A 24,043-nucleotide genomic window follows, 5' to 3' on the forward strand; every position below is an offset into this window, starting at 1 on the left:
CTACATCGTGTTATGTTTTTGGGGAACTTGATAACCATTTCATCTGGAAGATAATTTAATAATTCGGAGTGAACAACATTCAGTTATTTTATTGTCATGGGGAAATTAATGTGACACAAAGTGTTAGAGTACTATCCCACCACCATGATGATTATCCACAGCATATGATTGCATGATGTTATACAAAGCGCAACGTTGATGTGACCAACGAGGGAGCCATTTACCATCATTGTTATCGAATCCCCTTCCTCTGACCGTCACCCCGCTCAGATCGATGGGCTTGTCGATATCGACGCGTCTGGAGAAATCCGGGATGGAGTAACCGCCGTAGGTGACATGAAGTGTGTGTTGTCCTTCCTCCATGGGCGTATATGCGAGTATGTAGAGATCATCGTCCCTTGGGTCGCGCTTCACTGAGGTGTCCAGGACCTCACCGTCCGGTCCGACGACAGAACACTCAACCGGGAGAACACCCTCTTTTTCAGGGGCCTTGCCAGCAGCCTGGCAATCAACTTCGAATGGACAGGCCAAATCTGCGTACCCCTTGATCAATCCAGGCCCCCAAGATTCTACCAAGGTGGAGTCGATGACCTTTGCAGCGAAGGGCGAGCCAGGGATGTGGACATTGGCAAACAGAACGTTGACAGCGTAGGTGCCGATCATCATGGGTGTGTAGAACACAGCACAGGTGCCATCCCCATTGTCGTTGCATTCGATCTCCGCTTCGCTGGGACCTTCGACAGTGACGCTCAGACCGCCGTGACCCGCACCGCCGACATTAATCATGAACTCGGACGGCTTGTTGACATGGCCCCCGACCAAACCCGGACCACTAGCGGAACACATCGAAGGATCGGTCTTCACGACAACATTGATGATGATGACTATTTGGCCAAGATCGTAGTCTGCCTGACTCATCGTAAGCTCATGGGGGCCTTCCTCTTCAGGCGTGAAGCTTACCTTGGTGCACTTGGCACTGATCGGCTCAATCTCGGGTTCAATTATCTCTCCGTTTGGTTTCTTGAGTGAAACGGCGAGCTTGGTTATACCTGCTTCACTGGTATCCACCTCTAGGGTGAATGGTTTCCCCAGTTTAACAGCTGAGAGACCATAAGAAAACCAGTGTTTAACGCATTATTCATATCTCCTTACAGATCTGAGGCCATTAAGTTATGATGACTATAGACGATGTGACCTCTGCCGTTACACGATTACAATAACATGATTCGCGCGCATACCGCCGGGCAAAACCTTTGTGTTTTGGCAGCCAGTTGGAAAATGTATGCAATCTTACCATGACTACAGGTCTTTTTGCCCGGCGAAACATGATGTATACAGTGTTTTGTCAACAGAGGGCGGTTTGAACATAGGTCACATCGTCTATAGTAAATTTGTTGTCCTAATTTATGGACATGGAGGTGAAGTTTCCACACACAAAAAATCAAATAAAAAATCAACTTGGAGTTCAAATGTGTTCATCAAATCTCTTGACATGGATGGGCCAATGCTTTGTTAGTTTAAATGGCTTGATGAAACTGGTGGACAAAGGTAATCACATTTCCTTAAAACAAAGAGAACTTATGTACCTAAACTATATGTACATCATGCAATATTCAGTATTAACAGCTTTCAGATATAAAGCAACATCCACAATCTAGCAAGCATTTAATCAGGCAGGGGAAAGGGTAAACAAAAATATCTCAAAATAAAATTCATGTTTTAAAGGTAAGGTCACAGATTGGGTTTTATCAATTCAATGCTTATTTATGGGTAACAATTATCAAGTAAGATACAATGAAAGTCGGCTGAATTAAGGGTCCACATGTACATGCTGAGAATACAGCAAAAAACTGTCACTGTATTTTCACAAGATCGTCGAATCAATCCACATTTTTAGCGAGGTGACAGCGGGTACGAGTGTACGAACATCATCTCTGGCCGCTGCACCATTCGTGACCCGACACCAACCCTTAGAAAACTGAAAAACAATTCAAGCATGAATTGTTTCTTAGCATCAAATGTATTGGGGTGAAGAAAAAAAAGATCCAAACCATATTACTTCGAAGGGAATCTTTTCTCAAAATAGTTTACACCATGAACAGCTGTTTGAGTTTTCATGGTCGGATAGTTTACCAATCTATGACCCTACCTTTAACTTCCCTCTAAAGAAAATGAAACCAATTTATGGCCACTTATCCAGGGGCCAACTTCATAGAGCTGCTTAAGCATGACAAAATTATGCTTACCAGAATAAGGATACCAGCAAAACTACCATGACACAAGTAGCAATTTGTGACTGGTATCCTGCTCATATCTGCCTAGCAGAAAACTGTTAAGCAATACTCTCTGCTTAGGCCGCTCTATGAAATTGGATCAGTTGTTTAAAAAAAAAGCTTTTTTTTCTTTTTCTTGTTGGACATTTCTCTACTTTCAGACCATTCTACTGCATGCAAAAAAAATAATAATAATAATGATGCCATAACAATTTGAATAAACAGTAAACCTCCACTTACTTGGCTCTAGATTCTTGACCTTTATCTTACTGAAGTCGACATCAGGGATGACTTTGACAGGGATGGGGCTCTGAGGGATCTCTTTGCCTCCAAACTTGACCCCGACATTGTAGTCACCGGGAGCCTCTGGAGCGTAGTCCACGGTGAAGGTGTTGTTTCCATTGTCCTTGACCTTGCATGGGATCTCTTTCTCTTTTGGACCGTTGACGCCTGGCTTGGACTTCACACTGCAGGTAACTGGGGCTGTTTGCATTTTAAAAAAAATTAACAAGAAAACAGGATATTAATTTTTGGTTTTAACCCATACACCGATGAGTGTTTAATAGCACTGTATACTCGGTACTTTCCCAATTCTTGTGAAAAAATATCACCGGCGAGGTTTCCCAGTAGCTAGAGGCAGTTAAAAGAAAACAGGATGTTATTTCATAGATGTTAAATTTGCATCCGGGATAACAAATATTTAGTTTTAATGTACCCTTATACAAATGTGTATAAAGAACTGTATACTCAGTACTTCCGAGGTCTGTGTAGAAAATCCACAGGCAAATCACTCTGGTGGGTTTTGAACCCAGGGCAATTACATTGCTAGAGCAGGGTTCAATTTCGCTAAGAGCTGAGACTGTTCTTAACTGCAAATAAATCTTAGGGAAGTATTTATTCAGTTTCTATAATAACACAACTGCAAAGGGTGTAGAATTCTATCGGAAAATCATGCATAGAAATAAACTACCACTTACCTTTGCCAGCTTCAGTGCAATCCACAGTGAATTGGGTAGGCTTGGAGGATTTGACCTTGTTGGGTTCGACCCCGGGACCGTAAACCTTCACCTTGCCCAGTCCGCCACCAATGTTGATCTAGAAACAAATGCAAAGAACTAGTAATTAAAGGATTTGGGTACTTTTTCAAAATGTCCGCAGATTTACATTAAACTTACAGGGTTTGAAGATAGTCATAGTGGAAAGCTTCCCTTCAAATATTACTAACTAAGGTTCTGTAGTTTTTGAGAAACGAGTGAAACAAGACGCAAATCAATTTTCGTCTTAGTGAGACGAAAATTATTTAAGCATGTAAAATCCCATTAACCAGTTTTGATATTATACCAGTACGTTTTTACATGCTAAAATTGAGACGAAAATTATTGGTTTTACTCATTTCTCAAAAACTACAGCACCTCAGTAAGTAAAACTTCAAGGGAAACTTTCTACTATCATTATCTTCAAACTGTGTAAGTTTAATGTAAATCTGTGGACATTGTGTTTTGAGTTAGGAAAAGGTACATGTACATAGACCCTTTAATGTACCAATAGTCGTTATCCTGTGTACTAATAAAGAAATAATATAACTCAAATAGTATAGACGATGTTTGCATTCAAACTGCCCTCTGTTGACAAAACACTGTATACGTCATGTTTCGCCGCGCAAAAAGACGCGTAGTCATGGTACGAGTGCATACACCTTCTAGCTGGCTGCCAAAACACAAAGGTTTTTGCCCGGCGGTATGTGCGCATCGTCTATAAATGTTGTTTGCTTGTTCTGGAAATCACGTGGAAATTTGGTTGGTAATCCTGTTGTTATCTAAGCAAAAGTTTCATGCTAAGCAAATTTCCATGTGATACTCGGGATAAGCAAACAACAGCTGAATACCAGTAACAAGCAATATGCAACAAATGGAAATTAAGTTGATAATCCTGTTTTTATGAAGGAAGAAATTTCATGCTAAGCAAATTTTGGTGCTTAGCAGCTCTATGAAATTGGGCCCTGATGTGGTCTGACAAAAGCACTCTACCCCTTCTCCCCAAACCTCACCTTGAATGGACTCTCAGGGATGCTGACCCCGCCCCATGTAACGGCCACATTGTGCTTCAGAGGCTTGACTGGGGTGTACGACACGGTGAACGTCCCGTTCTTGTTGTCCTTGATGTCCGGTTTGACGGGGTTGCCCTGTTGGTCAGCGATCAGGACTCCGACTGGAGCCTGTCCGCAGCCAGGGGCCTTGGCGTCAATGGTGAACTCGGTGCGCTTGTTGAGTTCCAGGCCGTCCTTTACAAGACCTGGGCCGTAGGCTTTGACCTAAGAGGATCATTCAAAAGTCAAATTGTTAACTTTATTCACTTTTTCCTTCTCAAACAGATATTAAGAAGAACCTGTACACACATACTTCTTCAAATTTCGCTCTTGATTTGTTTTAAGGCACTGGACACTATTGGTAATTACTCAAAATATTTATTAGCAGAAAACCTTACTTGGTAACAAGCAATGGAGAGCTGTTGATAATATAAAACATTGTGAAAAATGGCTCCCGCTGAAGTGACATAGTTTTAGAGAAAGAAGTAGTTATTCACGAATTTGATTTCGAGACCTCAGATTTAAAATTTTAGGTCTTGAAATCAAGCATCTGAAAGCACACAACTTCGTGTGACAAGTGTGGTTTTTTTTCTTTCATTGTTATCTCGCAACTTCGACGACCAATTGAGCTCAAATTTTCACAGGTTTGTTATTTTATGTTGAGATACACCAAGTGAGAAGACTGGTCTTTGACAATTACCAATAGTGTCCAGTGCCTTCAAAAAATAATTTATACTTGGATAACCCGAGGACCAGTCAGAACTCTCTCGTTCAGTGTTAAAAAGCCTCCGTTTCATTTCATTTCAAATTGCGAACTAGAAAAACTAACTTTAGAAATCACTAAAAGAAGTTAAGGCGCGGTCACACAGGCCTTGTTAACGAGAACGAGACAAAAACGTTATCAAAAAACGCCCTCGATTGGTTGAATAAGCGTGTTTATGATCTGTGCGGAGTAATTCAACCAATAGAATGCCTTCTCTTTGCGTCGTTATCATTATCGTTCTCGTTATCGTGGCATGTCATGGACGAGCGGTTAAGAGCACTGGATTCAAGCTTTGGTGTTTGATCAGCAGAGTGTGGGTTCGAATCCCGGTCGTGACACTTGCTACGCAAAATTGGGGAGGTAGTGCTTTCTGCTCTACCGGCCAGGCTTCGGACTGATGATACCCAAGCCTACATCCGTACGGACTGTAAAAGGGGTAACCCTATTTCAGCCCTAGGGGTAGGTGGCAACGGCCTCTGGAAAAAAATAATTGTAGCCCACACCTTGAATTGGCCTTCGGCCTTGTGTGTCTGTCGGACCAGGCCTTTTAGGGCACACCCTAGGGCACACCCTGAATGGTCAAACTTGTTTACCTTAGACGCATCAAAGCCACCCTTGTCGGGTATGATCTGAGCAATGTAAGGGCTGTTGACAATGTCCTCTTCATCACACGTGATGTGAATGGCGTATTCTCCAACCATCGTTGGGAAGTACGATACCTCGCACGAGCCATCTCCGTTATCCTTGCAGTTGATCTTGGCTTCTGATGGACCCTCAATGGAGAAACCTAGGTATTTGAGAATTGGTGTACAATGTTAAACAGTCAGATACCTAAAAAGCTGCATACTCCCCCAGGGAGCTGAGATGGTTTAAGGAGTGATTTAAGACCCAGTGACCAGGGGTAATAATGTGAAGCGCTATGGGACGCCCTCCGGGTGTGAAAAGCACTATATAAAAACAGGTTGTTATTATTATTATTATTATTATTAAAAGGCGATCCTCATGATTCCAAATGGCGGCACAAAAATACATATAAAAAGGAGGGTCTATAAAATGATATAAGTTCAGTGCGCACTTAATGCTCTAATATTTGCACAAAACAAAGAGTTCCTTGTACCCTCTCTTTTGAAATCAAGATATTTGGTCGTTGCAATTTGTTTTTATTGAGTACAACGGCTGACCTACATGTTCTTGTACATATATTTTTGATGTAATTTTATTGTTAACCAAATGCCATTAGTCTGTTTCTTTTTTATTTGGTGTTGTTTTTAATAAAAAATAAACCAATTTTGAATTGAATTGAACTGTCTTGCTATATATATTCTATTGCTGCGAGCAGATTTTTCAGGAATCTCAGTTCTGAAAAGAACTTTCCTGCTGATATTTTAATAGCCCAACTCAGCAAACTCAACAAACAAATTAAGAGGGGCATGATTGGACAATTCATATACCTAGAGCTCCAACAGATCCATTTGTCTCCACGGTGAAATCGCAAGACTTGCCGACAACACCGCCCTCAAGTCCGGGTCCGAAAGCGCGCACGAGTGCTACAGGCCCGGTTGCCTCGGGGGCAATGTTGACAGTGAATGGCGCTTTGCTGATCTCCTTCTTGCCGTACATGGCGTTGATGATGTAACGACCCTGCTTGAACGGACGGTAGCTACAGGTGTAGATTCCATCCCCGTTGTCTTTGATCGTGCACGGCTCGTCGATTCCACCTGGGGTTTTGAAAAAGGGTTTTAAAAAACTCAACCAGAAAAAAAAACCAGCAATATAATATTTTGAATATTGTTAAGAGGCAATGAATACAATGGTTTAATAGGGGGGGGGTCCGGAGAGGATTTGTTAACAGGAATCAAATTATTAAAAAATCTCTACAAACTTTTTTTTTTTTAACCCATGCTCATTGTCTGGTCTGGTTTCTTGCTGAAGTTAATATTATGCAAGATAGTTATCGATGGGGACTCTGCATTTATAAAAAAAATTGTTTTTGACGATTAACACTCCCAAACAAACATGGAGAACAACATTTGGGACGTTTGATACATTTTACGAAGGTTAATGTCTATGAACAACTGCAAGTCCAATGAAGATAGCCATACAAAATAACAACTTGCTCAAAGCTTTTGATATTGTTATTTTATATTTCTACCAACATATGGGCACCAATATTAGTGAGCTGCTGAGAAGAAACTCTGAGCACAGTGTAGTTCTGCTTAGCAGGAACAGGTTACCAATCAAAAATGGCTGATGATTCATGTCATTTGTGACTGGTCCCCTGGTAACTTTCTGCTAAGCAAACAAATTTGCTCAGTAAAGTTTCCAACAAAAACAGCTCAATGAAATGAATTAAGACAAGAGTTTTGCCAAGAAAAACTCGGATGATTAAACCGGATGAAACCAATGACACTGCAATAGTCAGGCGCTGTTAAATTGCTACTTGGTGAAAACCATGCATTCAGTCAAGACTCTATACTCAAATTACCAGACATCTCTCTGTGGCCATTTTGGAAACCAGGGCTTCGGCTTCAGCCCAATTTCATGGAGCTGCTAAGCACAAACATTTGCTTAGCATGAAATTCCCTCCTTGATAAATACAGGATTACCAACCAAATTTCAATTTGTTGCATATTGCTTGTTGCTGGTACTCAGCTGTTGTTTGATTTCCTGAAAATCACGTGGAAATTGGGTTAGTAATCCTGATTTGATCAAGGAAAAAATGTCATGCTTAGCAAAAATTTTGTGCTTAGCAGCTCTATGAAATTGGAGCTTTGGTTCAGGCACTGTCCGCTTATTCGAAGTTTTGTATAAAAAAAAGTTTATCAAAACCACCAACGAACCAAATGCCTGAGCCTTATCAGCCAAAGCTGTGGTTTACAAAAGGGTCTGTGATTTAGTTGTCTTGTCTGACAATGAATTTGGAAACATTCTTCTATTTCTTAATTGGTAGATTCTTGCACAAGGGATACTGTTGAATAGTTCTGAAGTTCACTTGTAAAGTTTCTCAAATAAAGCCCCTTTCGCACAAGAGTGTCCCTTGCTAAATTGTAGCATGGTTATGAAATTGAGAAAGGATGAACAATGTTCTACTGTCCAAGTTCCCTTGTAAATATTGTCAAACTTTGCAATGTTTTACAATCATGCTTAATTTTAGCAAGGGACCCCAGTTAAAGGGCTGTCTTATGAATAGGGCCAAGTAATGCAACTAAAGACCCGACTTAAGGTCTCGGCACAAATGCATTTGCACTCTGCCTTGCCATCTGGTCCATTATCCATAGCCTTTTTGTTTTTAGCCATTCTGCTTCTGCTAGTTTTCCCACAACAGTCCCACAACTCTAATACTGACTGCTGATGCAGTAACAGGCCGCTCATCAGCTGATCAGACCCGGCTTTCCGTTCGTAGAACTAGATGGAAAGCTGGGGATAGCTCGTTCTCCATAGCTGCCCCTCGCCTATGGAATGAGCTCCCCGCGGGTCTGCGAGAGGCGATCTTGTTGCCTGTGTTCAGAAGCCTTCTCAAGACATTTCTGTTTCCCCACCCATCCTAGTTCGTTTGTTTTTCGTTTTGTCCTTGTCTCATGTAAAGCGCTCTGTTCTCCGCAGAGCGCTACATAAATGCTTTGTATTATTATTATTAAACCAACAACTGCTTTGGTTGAATTTACCATTGGTTTATCACTGGCAAATGATCGCCAAAAATGAACAACCAGCTGTATGGTTTTACAATCTTCTAATAATACAATCCATCGGTTCTTTGGCAGGTCTTCCACTGTGTTTATTCCTCTGGAGTATTAAATTCACAGAGATGGTAACCAAATGCACTTCGGCAAATCCATCACATGTTTAATATTGCACAAACTTCAAACACTGCTACCATGACACATGCTTGTTATGTTTTTTTTATGAACAAACAAACCGTTAGAAAATTTGTCAGACAAGTAAACATCGTCACACGGAACAAAATCCACCTCTTTCTTTATAATCTCTCCCTCTCCACTGCACAAAACTATTATCCATTTGTATTGACAGACAAACAAGCAAATGTTGACAGCAAAGGTTAGCTGACAGGTGACTGAACACACACCATGCTTCTTTGTACGAAAAGAGTTACGTTTCATTAGTGACTAAGAATACAGAGGTTAGTTTGGGATAGAGGTTGACATGATATGACGGGGGAAATACAGGTGGTATCAGCCGGGAAATGGTCAATTGGGTCGTCCTCAGTGTCATAATTATTCTTCATCACTTTCAACTCATTTTTCACACATCAAAATATGGTTTGAATTTTCTTTCAAGTAACTTTTCAAGTATCACACGCACATTTTTCACAAGAAAATATTTGTTATTGTGATTGATAAGCCTTGATTGCGCTACATATTTGGCGGCACAGGCTGTATACTCCCCAGGGAGCTGATATGGTTTAAGGAATGATTTAAGGCCCAGTGACCAGGGGTAATAATGTTGAAGCGCCATGAGCGTCACTGCGTGACGGACCTGAGCGCTATATAAAAAACCACTATTATTATTAATATTATTATTATTATTATATTTCCCTGTTGGGGTTTTCCACTTTTCTATCTTCATCACATTCAACTCATTTTACCACACATTTTTTTCAGACATCTTTATCGTTTGACAGGACTGCACGCATGGTTATCCCACACTTAGCAATATACAATCGTCCTTGCAGTGCACTGAGCTCACCAGGACCGATTATCTGAACTTTCAGGGCAGCCTCCCCGGCTTCCTTGGTGTTGATGTAGAAGACACACTCCTCCCTGACGCGTAGACCCTTGTTCTGGATTCCGCGTCCGTAGGCAAACGCCTTCTGAGCATTGAAGGCTGCAAGAAAAACAACAGAGAAATGTTTCGTAACTAAGTGCGCTCGTTTCTGATAAAACAACAATAAATAAATAAGTTGGGGTTGAAACACAAACAAATTTACTTGAGTGCACTGGAACCAACGACATTCGGAAACGTGCCAGGGGACATTACCAACTGAGCTGTATAGCACTATGTTGATGGTCTTATTTTGTCAATATCTTTGTTTGGGGTGCCAGTCAGAAGCCATTCAATCGTTTACAATCGTGAAGCCATGGATCACGACCTAACTTTGTAGAATAGGTTGGATTTGAAACTTTGCGTGGTGGGAGTTTGATAAGTTGAGGTTTGCGGTAGCACCATGTGTTAACTCTTTTGAGTAAGTGTTGGTTCCGAGAAGAATCGGTGGTTGAATTTTAAAATAGTACATTGTATAATTAGTCATTCTATATACAGCATGTACTAGGACTAGCCAGCAGGGACAACTTCATAGGGCTGCTGAAGCACAAAAAGGCTAAGCACAAAGAATTTTGCTTACAAAAATAAGGTTTCCAGCAGAAATACCACATAAAATGTATTGCATTTAACAGGTTCCCTGCTCAGTTTTGCTTGGCAGAAAATTTTTAAGAAAACATTTCTGCTCAAGCAGTCCCAACGAAGTTGCGCCAAACATAAAATCACAAGTAGAACCAGAGACCAATGATTTTCTTTATTTTTCACGTGGGATTTGAAAATTTGCATGGTGGAAATAAGATATGGAAAGGTTTGCGGTAACACCATGTAATGACTATCTCTAATGAGTTGGGGTAGTTCTAAAAAGAATTGTTGGTTTCAGCTCGACGTTTCGATCAGTATGCTCTGATCGTCTGATCATCTCCAGAAGGCGATCAGAGCATACTGATCGAAACATCGAGCTGAACCAACAATTCTTTTTAGAACCACCCCAACTCATTACAGAGAGTCATTACATGGTGTTACTGCAAACCTTTCCATATTTCAATTTTCGAATGATTTTCTTCTGAAATCAAATTTTTTGAAGTGAGGCGTAACTGGTTCCAGGCCTGGACTCACATGCAGGCCACATATGCCATGGCCTCCGTGTCCCCTGGTCTTGGCCTTCGTGCCCCTTTTAAACATTTCCCATTGACTTTTCCAATGGAAGTGCCCTTTACAAAAAGAAAATGGCCTTGCCCTTTTAGGATGAAATTCTAGGCCTGCTATAGTCAGGGGGATAAATTCAGAGGCATTAACATGTCTGCATGGAGATTTGTAGGCAAACCTTGGCGCACATGTGTCTCAGTCAAATATTTCACTGTCTGGGAATGTGCCGTTTCCCTGGGATGCTTATTTTACTTCAGTCCGCACATTATCTGTCTCAGAAACATTCTGCAGCTACCAGACACATTCATGTCCATTTGTTAACAGACAAGGGTCAAATATCATACAGCTGTTAACTGCAGAAAGCCAAGCTTGGCAAACTTGTCTGCTAAGCGAGAATAAGCAGAGAACCAGTTATAAGCAGTATAAGACGTATGTTATTTTGGATAGGTTAACCTGTTTCTGCAAATTTAAACTTGTCTGTGCCAGATCAACTTTAAGTACTTGACTGCTTTTTAATGAAATCGAGCAACCGTTACTACAGAATTAAAAAAAAAAATATCCAAAACTATACACTTACATGAATGCCTCAAGTAGTTAATCAAAACAACCACGCCCACCCAATCAGTGAAGTGTAACTGTCAGGGTGGTTAATAAGACCTAATCTATGCCCCCCTCCCCACCCTCTGCCTACCCCCTCCCACAACAGAGCAAACTGGGTTACCCCCCTGCCCCGCCCCAATAGAACAAACAGGATTACCCTCCCGACCTGCCCCCCCCCCCCCCCAAAAAAAAAAACTCAACCCAACAACAAACAACATGCTTATCCTCAACCCCCCCCCATCCCACAGAGCAAACAGGGTTACCCTCTCATCTAATAAAACTCTGCCTTCACCCCTCTAGGGATACAACTCATTTCCTTGTTTCATTAGCAATTTGCAAAATAGCGCCCGGAGTCTCACCGACTCAAGTTAAAAATAGAAAAAAAATCCTCAAGTGAGAAATAAAAGAAGCTTGAACATAAATAAGGGAGTCAATGTGTGGTGAAGAGGTTTTCAACATAGTGGTTTAAACCCAACGAGGCCTGGTTCTTGATAGTTTACCGAGACAAAGTCGAGGTAAATTATCAAGAACCAGGCCTCGGCAGGTTTAAACCACTAGTTGAAAACCGATTCAACACACTTTGATTCCCATTCATAAATACCTTTACGTCAAAAAGTAAAATAAATGCAAAAATTATAATTGTTCAATGATTTCTTTCAACACAACACCCCTCCAGCTATGAAATGGTAAGGCCCTCGGGTAAACAACTCCTTATAAGGGAATGCTGTGCACGTCGCGCGAATCGTGGCCCAACTGTTTCAGTCGTTGCTCTCGACCAATAGGAATGAAGAAACTATCTTATAATCACAGTACAAGCTCGCGTGTCACACCCATGTTTCAACACTTTGTACTGGTCATAAACAAAGGTTTATACACACCCACATGATGCGTTCTCCACCAATAGGAATAGCGAAACTGTCTGAGGTATTTATGAATATTTGTTTGTGCATTTGGTTTCTCTCTCCACCTCCAACTCTAAGAAGTTCCGACTCGACATGGTTATTTCAGTATTGAAACAACTTATTAGTCACGTTGCACTTCTTCGTTAGACAGCTACATGTTCTACATCTGGGCCCAATTTCATAGAGCTGCTTCAGTAGAAAAAAATTACTTCTCAATTCTCTGCTTGTCAATTTTCTGCTTAGCAATACCAGGGCCCAATTTCATAGAGCTGCTACGCACAAAAATTTGCTAAGCATGAAATTTCTTCCTTGGTAAAAACAGGATTACCAACCAAATTTCAATTTGTTGCATATTGCTTGTTACTGGTATTCAGCTGTTAAGTGCTCATCCTGAAAATCACGTTGATATTTGGTTGGTAATCCTGTTTTTACCAAGGAAGACATTTTATGCTAAGCAAATTTTTGTGCTTAGCAGCTCTATGAAATTGGGTAACCTTATTCTGGCCTTGTAATACGAGACTATTGGTTCTCACTATGTAGTTAAAGGGGCTGTGTGGTCATGTGCCACAGCAGGCTCTTGGCTGAACATGGAATTCTGAACACGCACCCATTAGCTGCCCTCGTATACCCTGTCCCGTATCATATCTTTGGTTAGTACATTGTACGTGTTACTAGGCATTCTACACTTACAAGGCTAGCGCAGTAATACGGCGCTTGCACGTAAGCAGGGAATCGTGATCGTAAGCGCATATCTTTGGATAGTACATGTTACTAGGCATTCTACACTTACAAGGCTAGCGCAGTAATACGGCGCTTGCATGTAAGCAGGGAATCGTGATCGTAAGTGCCAAATTCGGGGGGTAAGCAGAGCCATGAAACTGGGCCCAGCTCTTATGAAATTGGGCCCTGCTTTGATCCTGACGACATAGCCCCTTTAAATTTCTGCAGCTTTTTTTACGTTTAAACAACACACAACCCAAGATAGCTTTTCCCAGCGTAAGAAATATAAAAGTCTTACGGTAAGATATCCTGACAGTGTAGGGACTCTTTGGAATATGCTGGCCAGCAAATTTGATCTCGATGGTGTAATTTCCAACAACAGTTGGAAGGTATTCAACGTAGAATGTGTTCTTTCCCTTGTTTGTGACCTTGACGCTGGAAGTTGTTGTAACACCGTTGGGGTCGATCACGGTCACGTCCGGAGTGCCGGCTCCAGCACCTGATGATCAAAAAGAGATGATTTTGGGGGTTGAACAAAGAAAACATTTACAAGAGTGGGACTCAAACCAACAACATCTTGAAAGGTGTCCATGCTCTAGCAACTGAGCTATAAAGTCCAATTCATCAAAAACAAATTCATTGCACTTTGTTTTCTGGGTTCTAACCTGCAGTAAAGACTTCAAAGTAGGTGGGTTTGTTGACAATGAGGCCAGTTGCCTCCAGTCCAGGGCCCTTGGCCGAGCATTTGGATGCATTGCCCTTCATATCCCCAATCTCCACAGTGTACGGGCTCTTCTGAATTTGTTGTCCTTTGAAGAGAACGGTTATCTGTTGGCAAAGGAGGTGGATGAAAAAAATTATTCAAAGTTATCGTTTCTCTTACCCCGAATAAGCATTACGTGATTGAAAGATTGCCAATGAATAGTTTGTGGTGTGTCATGGCCTGGGGTTTAAGAGCATCAGACTCAAACTCTGGTGTTTCTGATCAGCAGAGTGTGGGTTCGAATCCCCAGCCGTGAGACCTGTGTCCTTAAGCAGGGCACTTAACCAAGAAGCTTCATCCTGCGGATGGGACATACAGCAGTTGGTCCCGTGTGTTGCGTAACGCAAGAAACAGAACACAGTGCACTTATAGAAAGGAGAAGTTCGCCCCTGTGTTCCTGGCTTGATTGGCAGCATATTGCGCCGCAGCACCCTGTAAACCATAACATGGTGCTATGTAAAAGGAATACATAGTAGGTCTTATATAACAAACATACATGTACATGTAGCCCAACACATGGGTGGCGTGGTTGGCTTGTGCCTAAAGCGCTCGCATCTCACCAAGGTGACCCGGGTTCGATTCCTGGCCAGGGCCATATGTGAGTTAAGTTCTGCGTTGGTTCTCTGCTGTGCCACGAGGGTTTTCCAGACAATCCGGTTTTCCTCCCTCGGGAAAAATCAAACACTTTCGATCTTGGCTGTGCTCCTTTGTCATAATGGGTTGATGTGGCTGGCAACCAAAGGTGCCCTTGCATGCCTGCTTCTCGAACACGTTGTAGCCGCGTCCTTCGCAATTCAGCTCTTAGCTGCGAGTAAGGATGATTAGCCCCCCAAATTATTATTATTATACCTTGAAGGCAAATACTGTGTGTTACAGCGCCTTCAGCGTCACTGGGCGACGGATATGCACACTTTATAAGAAGCCACTATTATCATTACTTTACCACAGCTTACCGTGTGGGTACCAGCTATCATTGCTGTGTATGTCACAGTGTACGTCTTGTTCTTGTCGCTGTTGAACTTGCACTCGTTGGGAACAGTTTTGCCATCGGGTCCCTGGATGGTGATTTCCACTTTGCCGCTGCCGGCTGAGAACGTCTCCACGGTGAAATTGGTGGGAACACTGATCACGTTTCCTTTCTCCAGACCAGGTCCATATGCACGTACCTGTTGTAAATAAAGAAATTTGTGTCAATTTCTAAAACCATGTTACCCCAGCGCACTTTCACACTGTGGCCTTTATATATAGGGTGCCGCTGGTTGCCCGTTTCAAGAATACCCCAGGGTTTTAGCACTCACCCCTACCCCAGAGCAGGGGTGGCTATTCATGATCGTATGCCCATTTGCCCGGGTAGATTAGAGGAAAACGATCCAAGTGTGAAAGGGACGATTGTTATTCCCAGGTTACCCCCCGGAGAATAGAGTAGTGTAGAATATGAGGGTAGATATTGTTGAACTGAATAATCAGCAACATGTAAGCCCAGTTTATGCCAGTGCTGCATACTCCAAAGGAGTTGCGATGGTTTAGGATGGCTTGGGGCACAATGAACAGGGGTATAAATAGTGTACGAATAAAGTTGGGTGGCTACATATCCATACTTGGCAGCACAGGCTGTCTACTCCCCAGGTATGTGGTTTACAGATTGAAACAAATGGCGCAATAATAGGGTTCATGCACCATGACATCAACATTGGAGGACACTGGTGCTGAGCTGAATAAATTCCTATTCTTATTACTTTTGCTTGTTAATAACAGGCTTTGAATCTCATCTTGGAGAGGGCAAGGCCATTTTTATTTTGAAAAGGGCACTTTCATTGCAAAATCTGAAAGTATTATAGGAAACATCTGAAGGGGCACCAAGGCCGAGACTAGGGGCAACAGAGGTAATGGCCTCCATGTAATTCAAGGCCTGGTAAAAGACTCCCCATGGGTAGGGTAAATGGGTACTTGTACGGGCAGAGTTGGTTCTTGTGATTGATTTAGCCGAGTAGCGCATTAGTTGTTGCACATGCTGTATAGTCTCCAGGGAGCTGAGATGGTTTAAGAATGTATTAAATGGCCAAGTGACCAGGGGTAATGACCTTGGAGCACTTTGAGAAGCCATTCAGGTGAGAAACGCGTGATATAAAAAAACCAATTCAGGTTGATGTTATTATTCTCACTAACCTTTTTGGCGTTAGATTTGGGTCTGAGGGGAGCACCTGGCTTGACTTTGCACTTGGGGAACTCAGCGAGGTATGTCATCATACTGAGATCGTCCACTTTGGGGTTGCACATGTCCTTGGGATCCAACACCTGCAGGATACAAAGGAAGAACAAAAGGGGAACATAGGCTGAGTTGTGGACTAATTCAGAAGGAAATATTTCTCTGGAATATTGGTACCGGTATGAACTTCAGGGCTCTCTGGAGTGTCTTCTCTCAAAAATGTGGGGCATTCTGTCTTCTAATTGCTTTCTACTCTGTGCCTATTTTGTCCCAACTGTGCAATCCGGAGCCGGTATTTGGGCGTAGAGGAAGCGAGCTTGTGCATGGGGACAACACTGAACGCTACAACTAAAATCAGCTGAGCTTTTAGGTCAAAACTGGTCTCTCTTCTACCATGAAAGATTTTTAAAGTAAGACTTACAGTTTGTATAAAGCTTTGCATGGTGGTTGTATGATGCAGGTAAGGTTTGGGAAGTCTTCTTTGCCCCATTTCATCAATCTGCTTACAGCTGAGCAAATTGTTATGCCCGAATACAAATCACTATGGCAGTATAGACAACTCATCTGAAGACGAATCTTAGTGCTTACTGAAACCAAGGCTCGTGATATTGAGTTCCGTTCCATGATTGGCTACTTACCTGAGGTACATCCAGCCAATCCTGAGCCAGCTTCATGGCCTCCTTGGCATTCTTCAAATTATCCTTGGGATCCCAGTCCTCCCAGTCAGGGCACAGTCCTGAGGAAAAAACAAAAAACAAGAGTGAAAAACACATATCATGACTACTACTGCAAAAGTTACTGCAAAAAAATTAGTTAATGGTCTGATGTTTCTGAGTCTTTCTCGGGGGCTTTAATCCAGGCCAGGAATTTACACAAAGGCCACGGCCTCCGTTGCCCTAGTCTTGGTCTTGGTGCCCCTTCAAACGTTTGAGCATGGGCTCTATTCTTGAGAGCTCAGCAATTTTGCAATGGGCCCAGGGAAAATGCAAGTTTGTATTGGCAAAGGGTACCACAGTAAATGCACAGAGCACCACAGCAGTAAATGTCGGCGCTCTGGGTTATGAATAATCAAAACCACGACCGACGACTTATTTTGCTTGTTCGCATCAAACATGGACTTTGGATTGCTAACCTGGTGCCACAGCATCTACGAGGGCGCCGATGGCCCGCCCATCGTTCCAGTCGCGGGTGAAGTTCTTGATGGGGAGCTCGGGGACCTTGTTCTGGATCCAGCTCAGCAGTTTCTCCTTGGGAGTTGGGGGTCGTTTCCTGGTGGTATCTTCCTCGAATTCCCCCTCGTCGTCCCACATTGGCATGGAGATGGAGTAATGGAGAATAAGCAGCCATATCAGACCGAGGATCAGCTTTCGTTTACCGTCTACGACATCTGTACTGTCTACGCAACAAAAAGAAAATAGATGAAAACCAAAGAAATCAGTTGCTGGGTTTCTCACAAAGTGTAGCTTTGGTTTTTGAAACAGTTCGATTGTTTTAAAGGGTCTATGGACTTATTGTAGGCCAAAAAACACAATGTCTACAGATTTACACTAAACTTACACGTAGATAATGACAGTAGAAAGCTTCAGTGGAAATATCGTTGAGGTACTGTAGTTTTTGAGATGTCATGAAAATAATTGTTGTCTCGGTGATCATGAGATGAAAATTATTTTAGCATGTAAAAACGTTTACATGACATTGTTTTACTCATTTCTCAAAAACTACAGCATCTCAGCAACTTATATTTTAAGGTACGCTTTCTACTATCATGATCTTCAAACGTTGTAAGTTTAATGTAAACCTGTGGACATGGTGTTTTCTGTTACGAAAAGTACCAAAATCCTTTAATCCTACATATATGTAGAAAAGTATGCATGCTGTGGGCCAAATTGATTTCTTATTTACATTTCTTTTTTAAAACCTTTATTTTATGATCGGTTGTAAAACATTGTTTACGTTGTTATTTTGGTTGACTTGTCAAACACACTCACAATATGGTCTTATTTATTGACAGTTCAACTAATTTCTGAACAACAGTGTTAAGTATATGTACATGATGTATAAAGACACAGGCATGATGATGTTTAACAGTAAGTTGACATTGTGACAATGTATACTGTATGGCCAGCAAAATATTGTATACATTGTTTGTGTACACATACAAGATAGTGTGTGCCTGGCAGATGGCGTCTAAACATAATATTATATTATTATAAAAAGTCGCATACTATTATAACAAGTCGCATCCCCTTAAGGTGATCCCCTGTCTGCCGCTTCCCAGGTTGTTTCGTTACCCGGGTGTGATCCCTGGCTACACGGCAGTTTGCGGTTGAATGGCTTCTGACAGGCACCCCCGAACAAAGATATTGACTAATTAGGGAGACCACCAACATAGGGCTAGATAGCTCAGTTGGTTGAGCGCCGGCACGTTAAACCGGAGGTCGTTGGTTCAAATCCCGCTCTAGTCAATTTTTCTTTGCTCAACCCAAAATCATTTTAAAATGTACCCAGTCAGTTTCCCTTGTGGTTTATTATTTGATAATATTATATCCTGAAAAAAAATTAAACAGAAATAAAGCCCCTTGTAAACCCTTATAAAAGGTGCTAAATAATTGGGTCTCAGAATTCATCACTGCAATTACCTACTTTCTGAAAGTTTGTATACTCAGCGACTTGAGTACCTTGTGTGGTAGATACGTGTGCTATATAAGACTTTGATATTACTATTTTTCGATATTATAAAATAAATGTAAATTTGATTTATCGGAGCCAAAACCTTACGTTTATCAAAACCCAAGTAGATGAAGTGAAATAAGTTTCACCAGCTTTCAGGAATCAAACTGTGATATTATTTCACAATTTTGAAGGCCACCAAAAAATTTAAAACTCTCTTAATATTTGATAAGGATACTCAATGACTTGCTACAGAATAAATTTACGTCAGTAACTTGAGCCAATGAATACATTGTACATGTACATACTGTGTAAGGAATACATCATGTACATTTTATGTCAAGTGGGCACCATATGTCATGCTTGGGACAATTAAATTGATGACTGCAATTCTAGAACACGTCAAACTAAAATGTATACGCAGGCGAAGCTAATTTAATGGTTTTCCACAACCCTGGACTGTTTACGCGAACAAAGAGACCTGGGGTGGATTTCACAAAGAGTTAGGACTAGTCTTATCTCGAGTAAGGACGAGTTACTCGTCCTAACTTAGGACTAATCACACGTCCTAACTCTTTGTGAAATCGACCGCTGGGCCCAAATTTGTAGAGCCAGGTGAACGCAAATTAAGTTGCCATACTAAAATAAGGTTTGCCAGGCTAAATGCCAGGCCATTATTGTACCATTTGTGATTGGTTTCGTGCTCACTTTCGCTTAAAGGCAAAGGATACCTTTGTTTTTTCGAACCATTCGATCATTTTAATCCTATCCAAAGGTAGATGTACATGTAGGCCTACACATAAGGAGACTCTGGGACACTAGGTGGCAGCAGACTTACCAGGTTAATCCCCATTGTTTACGCAGTTCTGAGCACACACACATTACAGAGAACAATGGATTTTTACCCACATTTTTTAGTGAGAAGACTGGTCTTTGACAATTACCAATAGTGTCCAGTGTCTTTACAATACTCTCGAAACAGAGAGCTGCTAACCAAAGTTTTTACTGCCATTAGTTTTAAGAATGATTCCCAAACGTACAGCTTCCCTTTAATCAAGAATTTCGCCAACAGGAGACTGATTTAATTAGTTGAGAGTGTTTTGGAAATTGCCAGTTAAAGGGCAAAATAAACCCACATTCTCTGCACTTGATTTATGTCTATAAAGGGATGCTTTCTAGCAGCTTATGGTACTTTCAGTTGCTATTAATATATTTACCAGTAATTTGTGGTAACTGTGGTTTGATGAGATGGCATTCTAAACCAAGGAAGATTGGAATTATTGAGGTGCTAGGCGTCAACACAATAAACGTCCTTATAAGGTTACCATAAGGTTACCTATAAAATACAAGGACATCCTTAATGATCAGTGAAGTGGGGAGGGAGTAGTGTGTGTCCGAGACTTAGGCCCTATAGACCGTATTGAATATGACGTCACCGTTCAAATATCTGCCCAACAACATGGCGTCCGTGAGCGTGTGCGTGCTTGTGCTGTAGAAATCACACCGGGAATGCTGCGCGCGCTTCTTTGGTGTACGCATTTAGACGCGCATACGGTACGGTTCGCCCTACAAGATGGCGACTTTCATAGCAGCAAAGGGGTTATTCCATACGGTCTAGAGTGAGAGGATGTGAAAAGGGATGGGCCGTAGAGAAGCTAAGATAAATAAATATTGAAAATATTTCACTTATAATAGGTCACTTCATTCATGTGATGGTCGTGTGACTTTTCTTTGCTATACTCTCGCAAATATGCTACCGGTTTCATTCTCTAAACAAATTTTTTGTTATTCAACTGTTTTCTTTATGTAGGGTCGTAGTTTATTTGTTGTCGACATATAATGTCATTTATAGTCTGAACTATCACGATCGATGTAATAAAAGTGGCATTTGAAAGTTTCAGTTTGAATTGTAAAAATTGAGGATCAAAGTTGAAGCATAAAACGTTGACAGAAACCACAAAGTTTGTATACCGTGCCTGTGGGTATGTATGAAATGACAAAAAGCACAGTGGGAATGTTAAGCTGTACGTGAACAGCGTTGTATAATTACGCACCCACCCATGTAGGGCTAGCATTCCTTGGCGTTCACACAGGGACAGAGTTCAAGGAAATATTGTACAAAAATGGATCAAACAACGACAAATACTGGATACTGACACCAGGGATTAGTCAATACAATACATTATAGTGAAGTACCAGCTAAAACCACTCCCTTTAGGCCTATATAACTCTGACTCAGTAACTAACTTAGTCTAAGTTCATTGCCTAGATTGATTGTAACACTGGTGACACAATCTGATTGTGAAGGAGTCCTTTGCACTAAAGCCATTGGACACTTTCGGTGCAGAATTTTGTTTTAAAGTTCACAGATTTACACATAACTTACAGGGTTTACAGAAGGTAATGGTGAAAGACTTCTCTTGAAATATTATTCCATGAAATGCTTTACTTTTTGAGAAAACATTAAAACAATTATCAATTCTCGATATCGAGAATTACGGATTTATTTGAAACACATGTCATGACTTGGCAAAACGTGCAGAAACAAGGGTGGGTTTTCCCGTTATTTTCTCCGGACTCCCGATGATCGATTGAGCCTAAATTTTCACAGGTTTGTTATTGCAAATATATAAGTTGTGATACACGAAGTGTGGGCCTTGGATAATACTGTTTACCGAAAGTGTCCAATGGCTTTAAAGTTGTGGTTCTTGGGAGGAAAAACTTTCCAAGTGGATAAATTTGATTGATAGAAAACAATTTCAAGACTGAATGCAGCTACGTGTAGGATGGTTCCGTTGCATTTTCTTTCATAGCAAACTTTCCGACTTATTAATCGAACCACGTCGTAGGCTCTTGATTTTAAAAAGAGGTAAAAAACCTGTGACAAAATTGGCCTCAATAAACCAATGTCAGTTCATGTACATATGTATAGGCCTACGTACAACATGTATCACTACCAAGATTTTGTCACATTTAACAGTGGTGGCAAAAACAAACTGTGCCAGTTCATTGATTGTTCCAAGTTTGGTGCAAAGGACTTTAAACACATGTTGACTACTAACCTCCAAAGTAAACGTTCTATACTCCTTTCACAACAGTGTTCGATTTCTTTTTCTTTTACAGTACATACAAAATTACATGTTCTTGCAAAAAGTATAGAGCCTACATTCTTTTCTGTCTCACACCAGAATGAATGTCAGAGTTCAACTTCCAAATCTCCACATTCATGCAATGTGTACAATTACCAGGAGAGAAAGCCAGCGCAGTGGAATTGTGTGTGAGCACTAGTCAAACATGATTTTCGTCAACTGTGTTTTTCTCTACACTTTCGCCCAACTTTTAAATAGGCCTACAGACTAACACGCCAAGAACCTGTTGCAGTAAAAGAAGCAATTGTGAAGTTAAGGTATGGAGAGTAGCTGCTCTACATGTACATGTAGCTGATATTGCTTAGCAGTAAACCATTCAACTAAACGCCCTGCTTGTTTTGGTGTGTTTGTATTGCCTTTACGTCCGAGGACATTTTACAATAGGGACAATAGGTCCTCACTAGTCGGTACTTTGTTTTCATGGGTCCTCACTAGTCATTTGTGTACAAAACCAATGGGGACTGCTTCAATACTTCAACAACAGCACGTACAATAGGTGTCCTCTAATGTATAGGAGTGCTGTGTGTGTGTGTGTGTGTGTGTGTGTGTAAATGGTGGCTCTCATCCACCCAAAAAGGACTTGGGCAAGTTGATGCTTTCCCAGGGACTTGTGCAAGTTGAAGCATTATCAGGCACACTCTTTTGTGTTTTCTGGAACAGGTCAGCTATCCCTCCTTGTGTGGTTGCACCTCAGAGTCAGACTTTGTAAACAACCCAACAGAATACCTGTCTCTTCAATGGAAGGCCAAAGGGCTCCCATACATTCCAGGGTTTTTTGACAGAATTTCAAAGCAAACGCTTGTGGTTCTGCATTATGTACATTTATATGCATTCAGTCCATCGTTTCTTTTTCTTCTTTTAAAATGAATCAATGAAACAAAAATATCTTCTGATTATAATTTCTCACAAGTTTTTTTAATTCGGACTTATCACAATTACAGATCACAAATCTTTCATTACCACTGGTAATGAGACATTTTCAAAGGCCTAACACCAGTAAAATAGTTTGGCCATTCCTTACCATCAACATCTCTCTTTTATTATCAGTGACGGTTCAGGTAACTAATTCAGGCTTTTCATGCTTAGATTTGGCCCCATTTCTGTTTCATTATCTAAATCTAATGCCTTTAAAGGGGCTGTGCGTTCTGATCAAAGCAGACCTGTGGCTGTACATGGATTTATGAACGCGTTTTCAAAGACCTGCTTTGGTGACAACACAGCTCCTTTAACCGTGCCTCAGACTTTTCCCAACCTTAATTCCCTGTTGAAGGTTCCACATTCTTAAGGACCCATCATGTAACACAAACATCAAACAAACCAAACACCAAACTTCCACACTCAAGGTGATTCAAAGCAGAGGAAGTCAGGAACACTAGCTCATGACTTGAGTTTCACAGCATGTGACTGGTATTTCAAGATAAGGCACAACAATAGTTTCTCAGAACTTTAATGTTCCCAAGTCCTTCAAAATCATCCAAAGGATTTCAAAGATTTTGAAGAATTGAGCCATGCTTGATTTCGACACTTTTTATCGGTTGCCACCGCCGGAGTCAAATAAATGGTTACACTGGAAATGTGCGCACATGTGTATGCCACGCACAACTCTCAACCAATGATAAGTCTTCATTGACCTCAGAGAGGGCGCTATTTTGGCTTTTGAGGTCACATGCAAGGGTTCTTTTGGTCCAAATAGCTCATAAATTGGAGGCAGGGAGATCTACACACGTACATACAAACTATTATTGTTGTTGTTTTTAAACGATTGTGGCTGGTACCTGCAATGATATGTTTGTCAGCGATTATTGTTTTAAACGGCACTATAAAAAACTCCTGAATAAAGGTTTCGTGATCCGCTGATAATATATCTGGGAAATATAATTGCACCGTAAAAGGGCCCTTTATGCATTCTACAACATTCTAGAACAGCTTCTTGAAAGTTTCAGAAAACACCAAATTGTGCTTTGCACACATTCGTGGAGAATTAAAGAC

General features: G+C 41.3%; 1 protein-coding gene across 8 annotated transcripts in view; it reads right to left on the reverse strand.

Moving 5' to 3' along the window:
- The window catches only part of LOC117303737 (filamin-A-like), a 120,451-nt gene that overhangs the window by 59,835 nt on the left and 36,573 nt on the right, over positions 1–24,043 (reverse strand). For 7 of the 8 annotated variants that reach the window (XM_033788060.1, XM_033788077.1, XM_033788084.1 and 4 more), the window contains exons 3-15: positions 17,368–17,631; positions 16,874–16,971; positions 16,196–16,324; positions 14,983–15,195; positions 13,932–14,094; positions 13,565–13,765; positions 9,827–9,964; positions 6,574–6,840; positions 5,716–5,909; positions 4,321–4,584; positions 3,251–3,368; positions 2,514–2,756; positions 225–1,100 (exon numbers count right to left, since the gene is read on the reverse strand). In XM_033788060.1, coding sequence (XP_033643951.1) covers positions 225–1,100; positions 2,514–2,756; positions 3,251–3,368; positions 4,321–4,584; positions 5,716–5,909; positions 6,574–6,840; positions 9,827–9,964; positions 13,565–13,765; positions 13,932–14,094; positions 14,983–15,195; positions 16,196–16,324; positions 16,874–16,971; positions 17,368–17,631 — 3,168 coding nt within the window. The remainder of the gene's footprint in view (positions 1–224; positions 1,101–2,513; positions 2,757–3,250; positions 3,369–4,320; positions 4,585–5,715; positions 5,910–6,573; positions 6,841–9,826; positions 9,965–13,564; positions 13,766–13,931; positions 14,095–14,982; positions 15,196–16,195; positions 16,325–16,873; positions 16,972–17,367; positions 17,632–24,043) is intronic. The other variant, XM_033788112.1, reaches the window with a different exon arrangement.

Source organism: Asterias rubens, chromosome 2 (genome assembly GCF_902459465.1).
Source record: "Asterias rubens chromosome 2, eAstRub1.3, whole genome shotgun sequence".
NCBI classification, from domain to species: Eukaryota; Metazoa; Echinodermata; class Asteroidea; order Forcipulatida; family Asteriidae; genus Asterias; species Asterias rubens.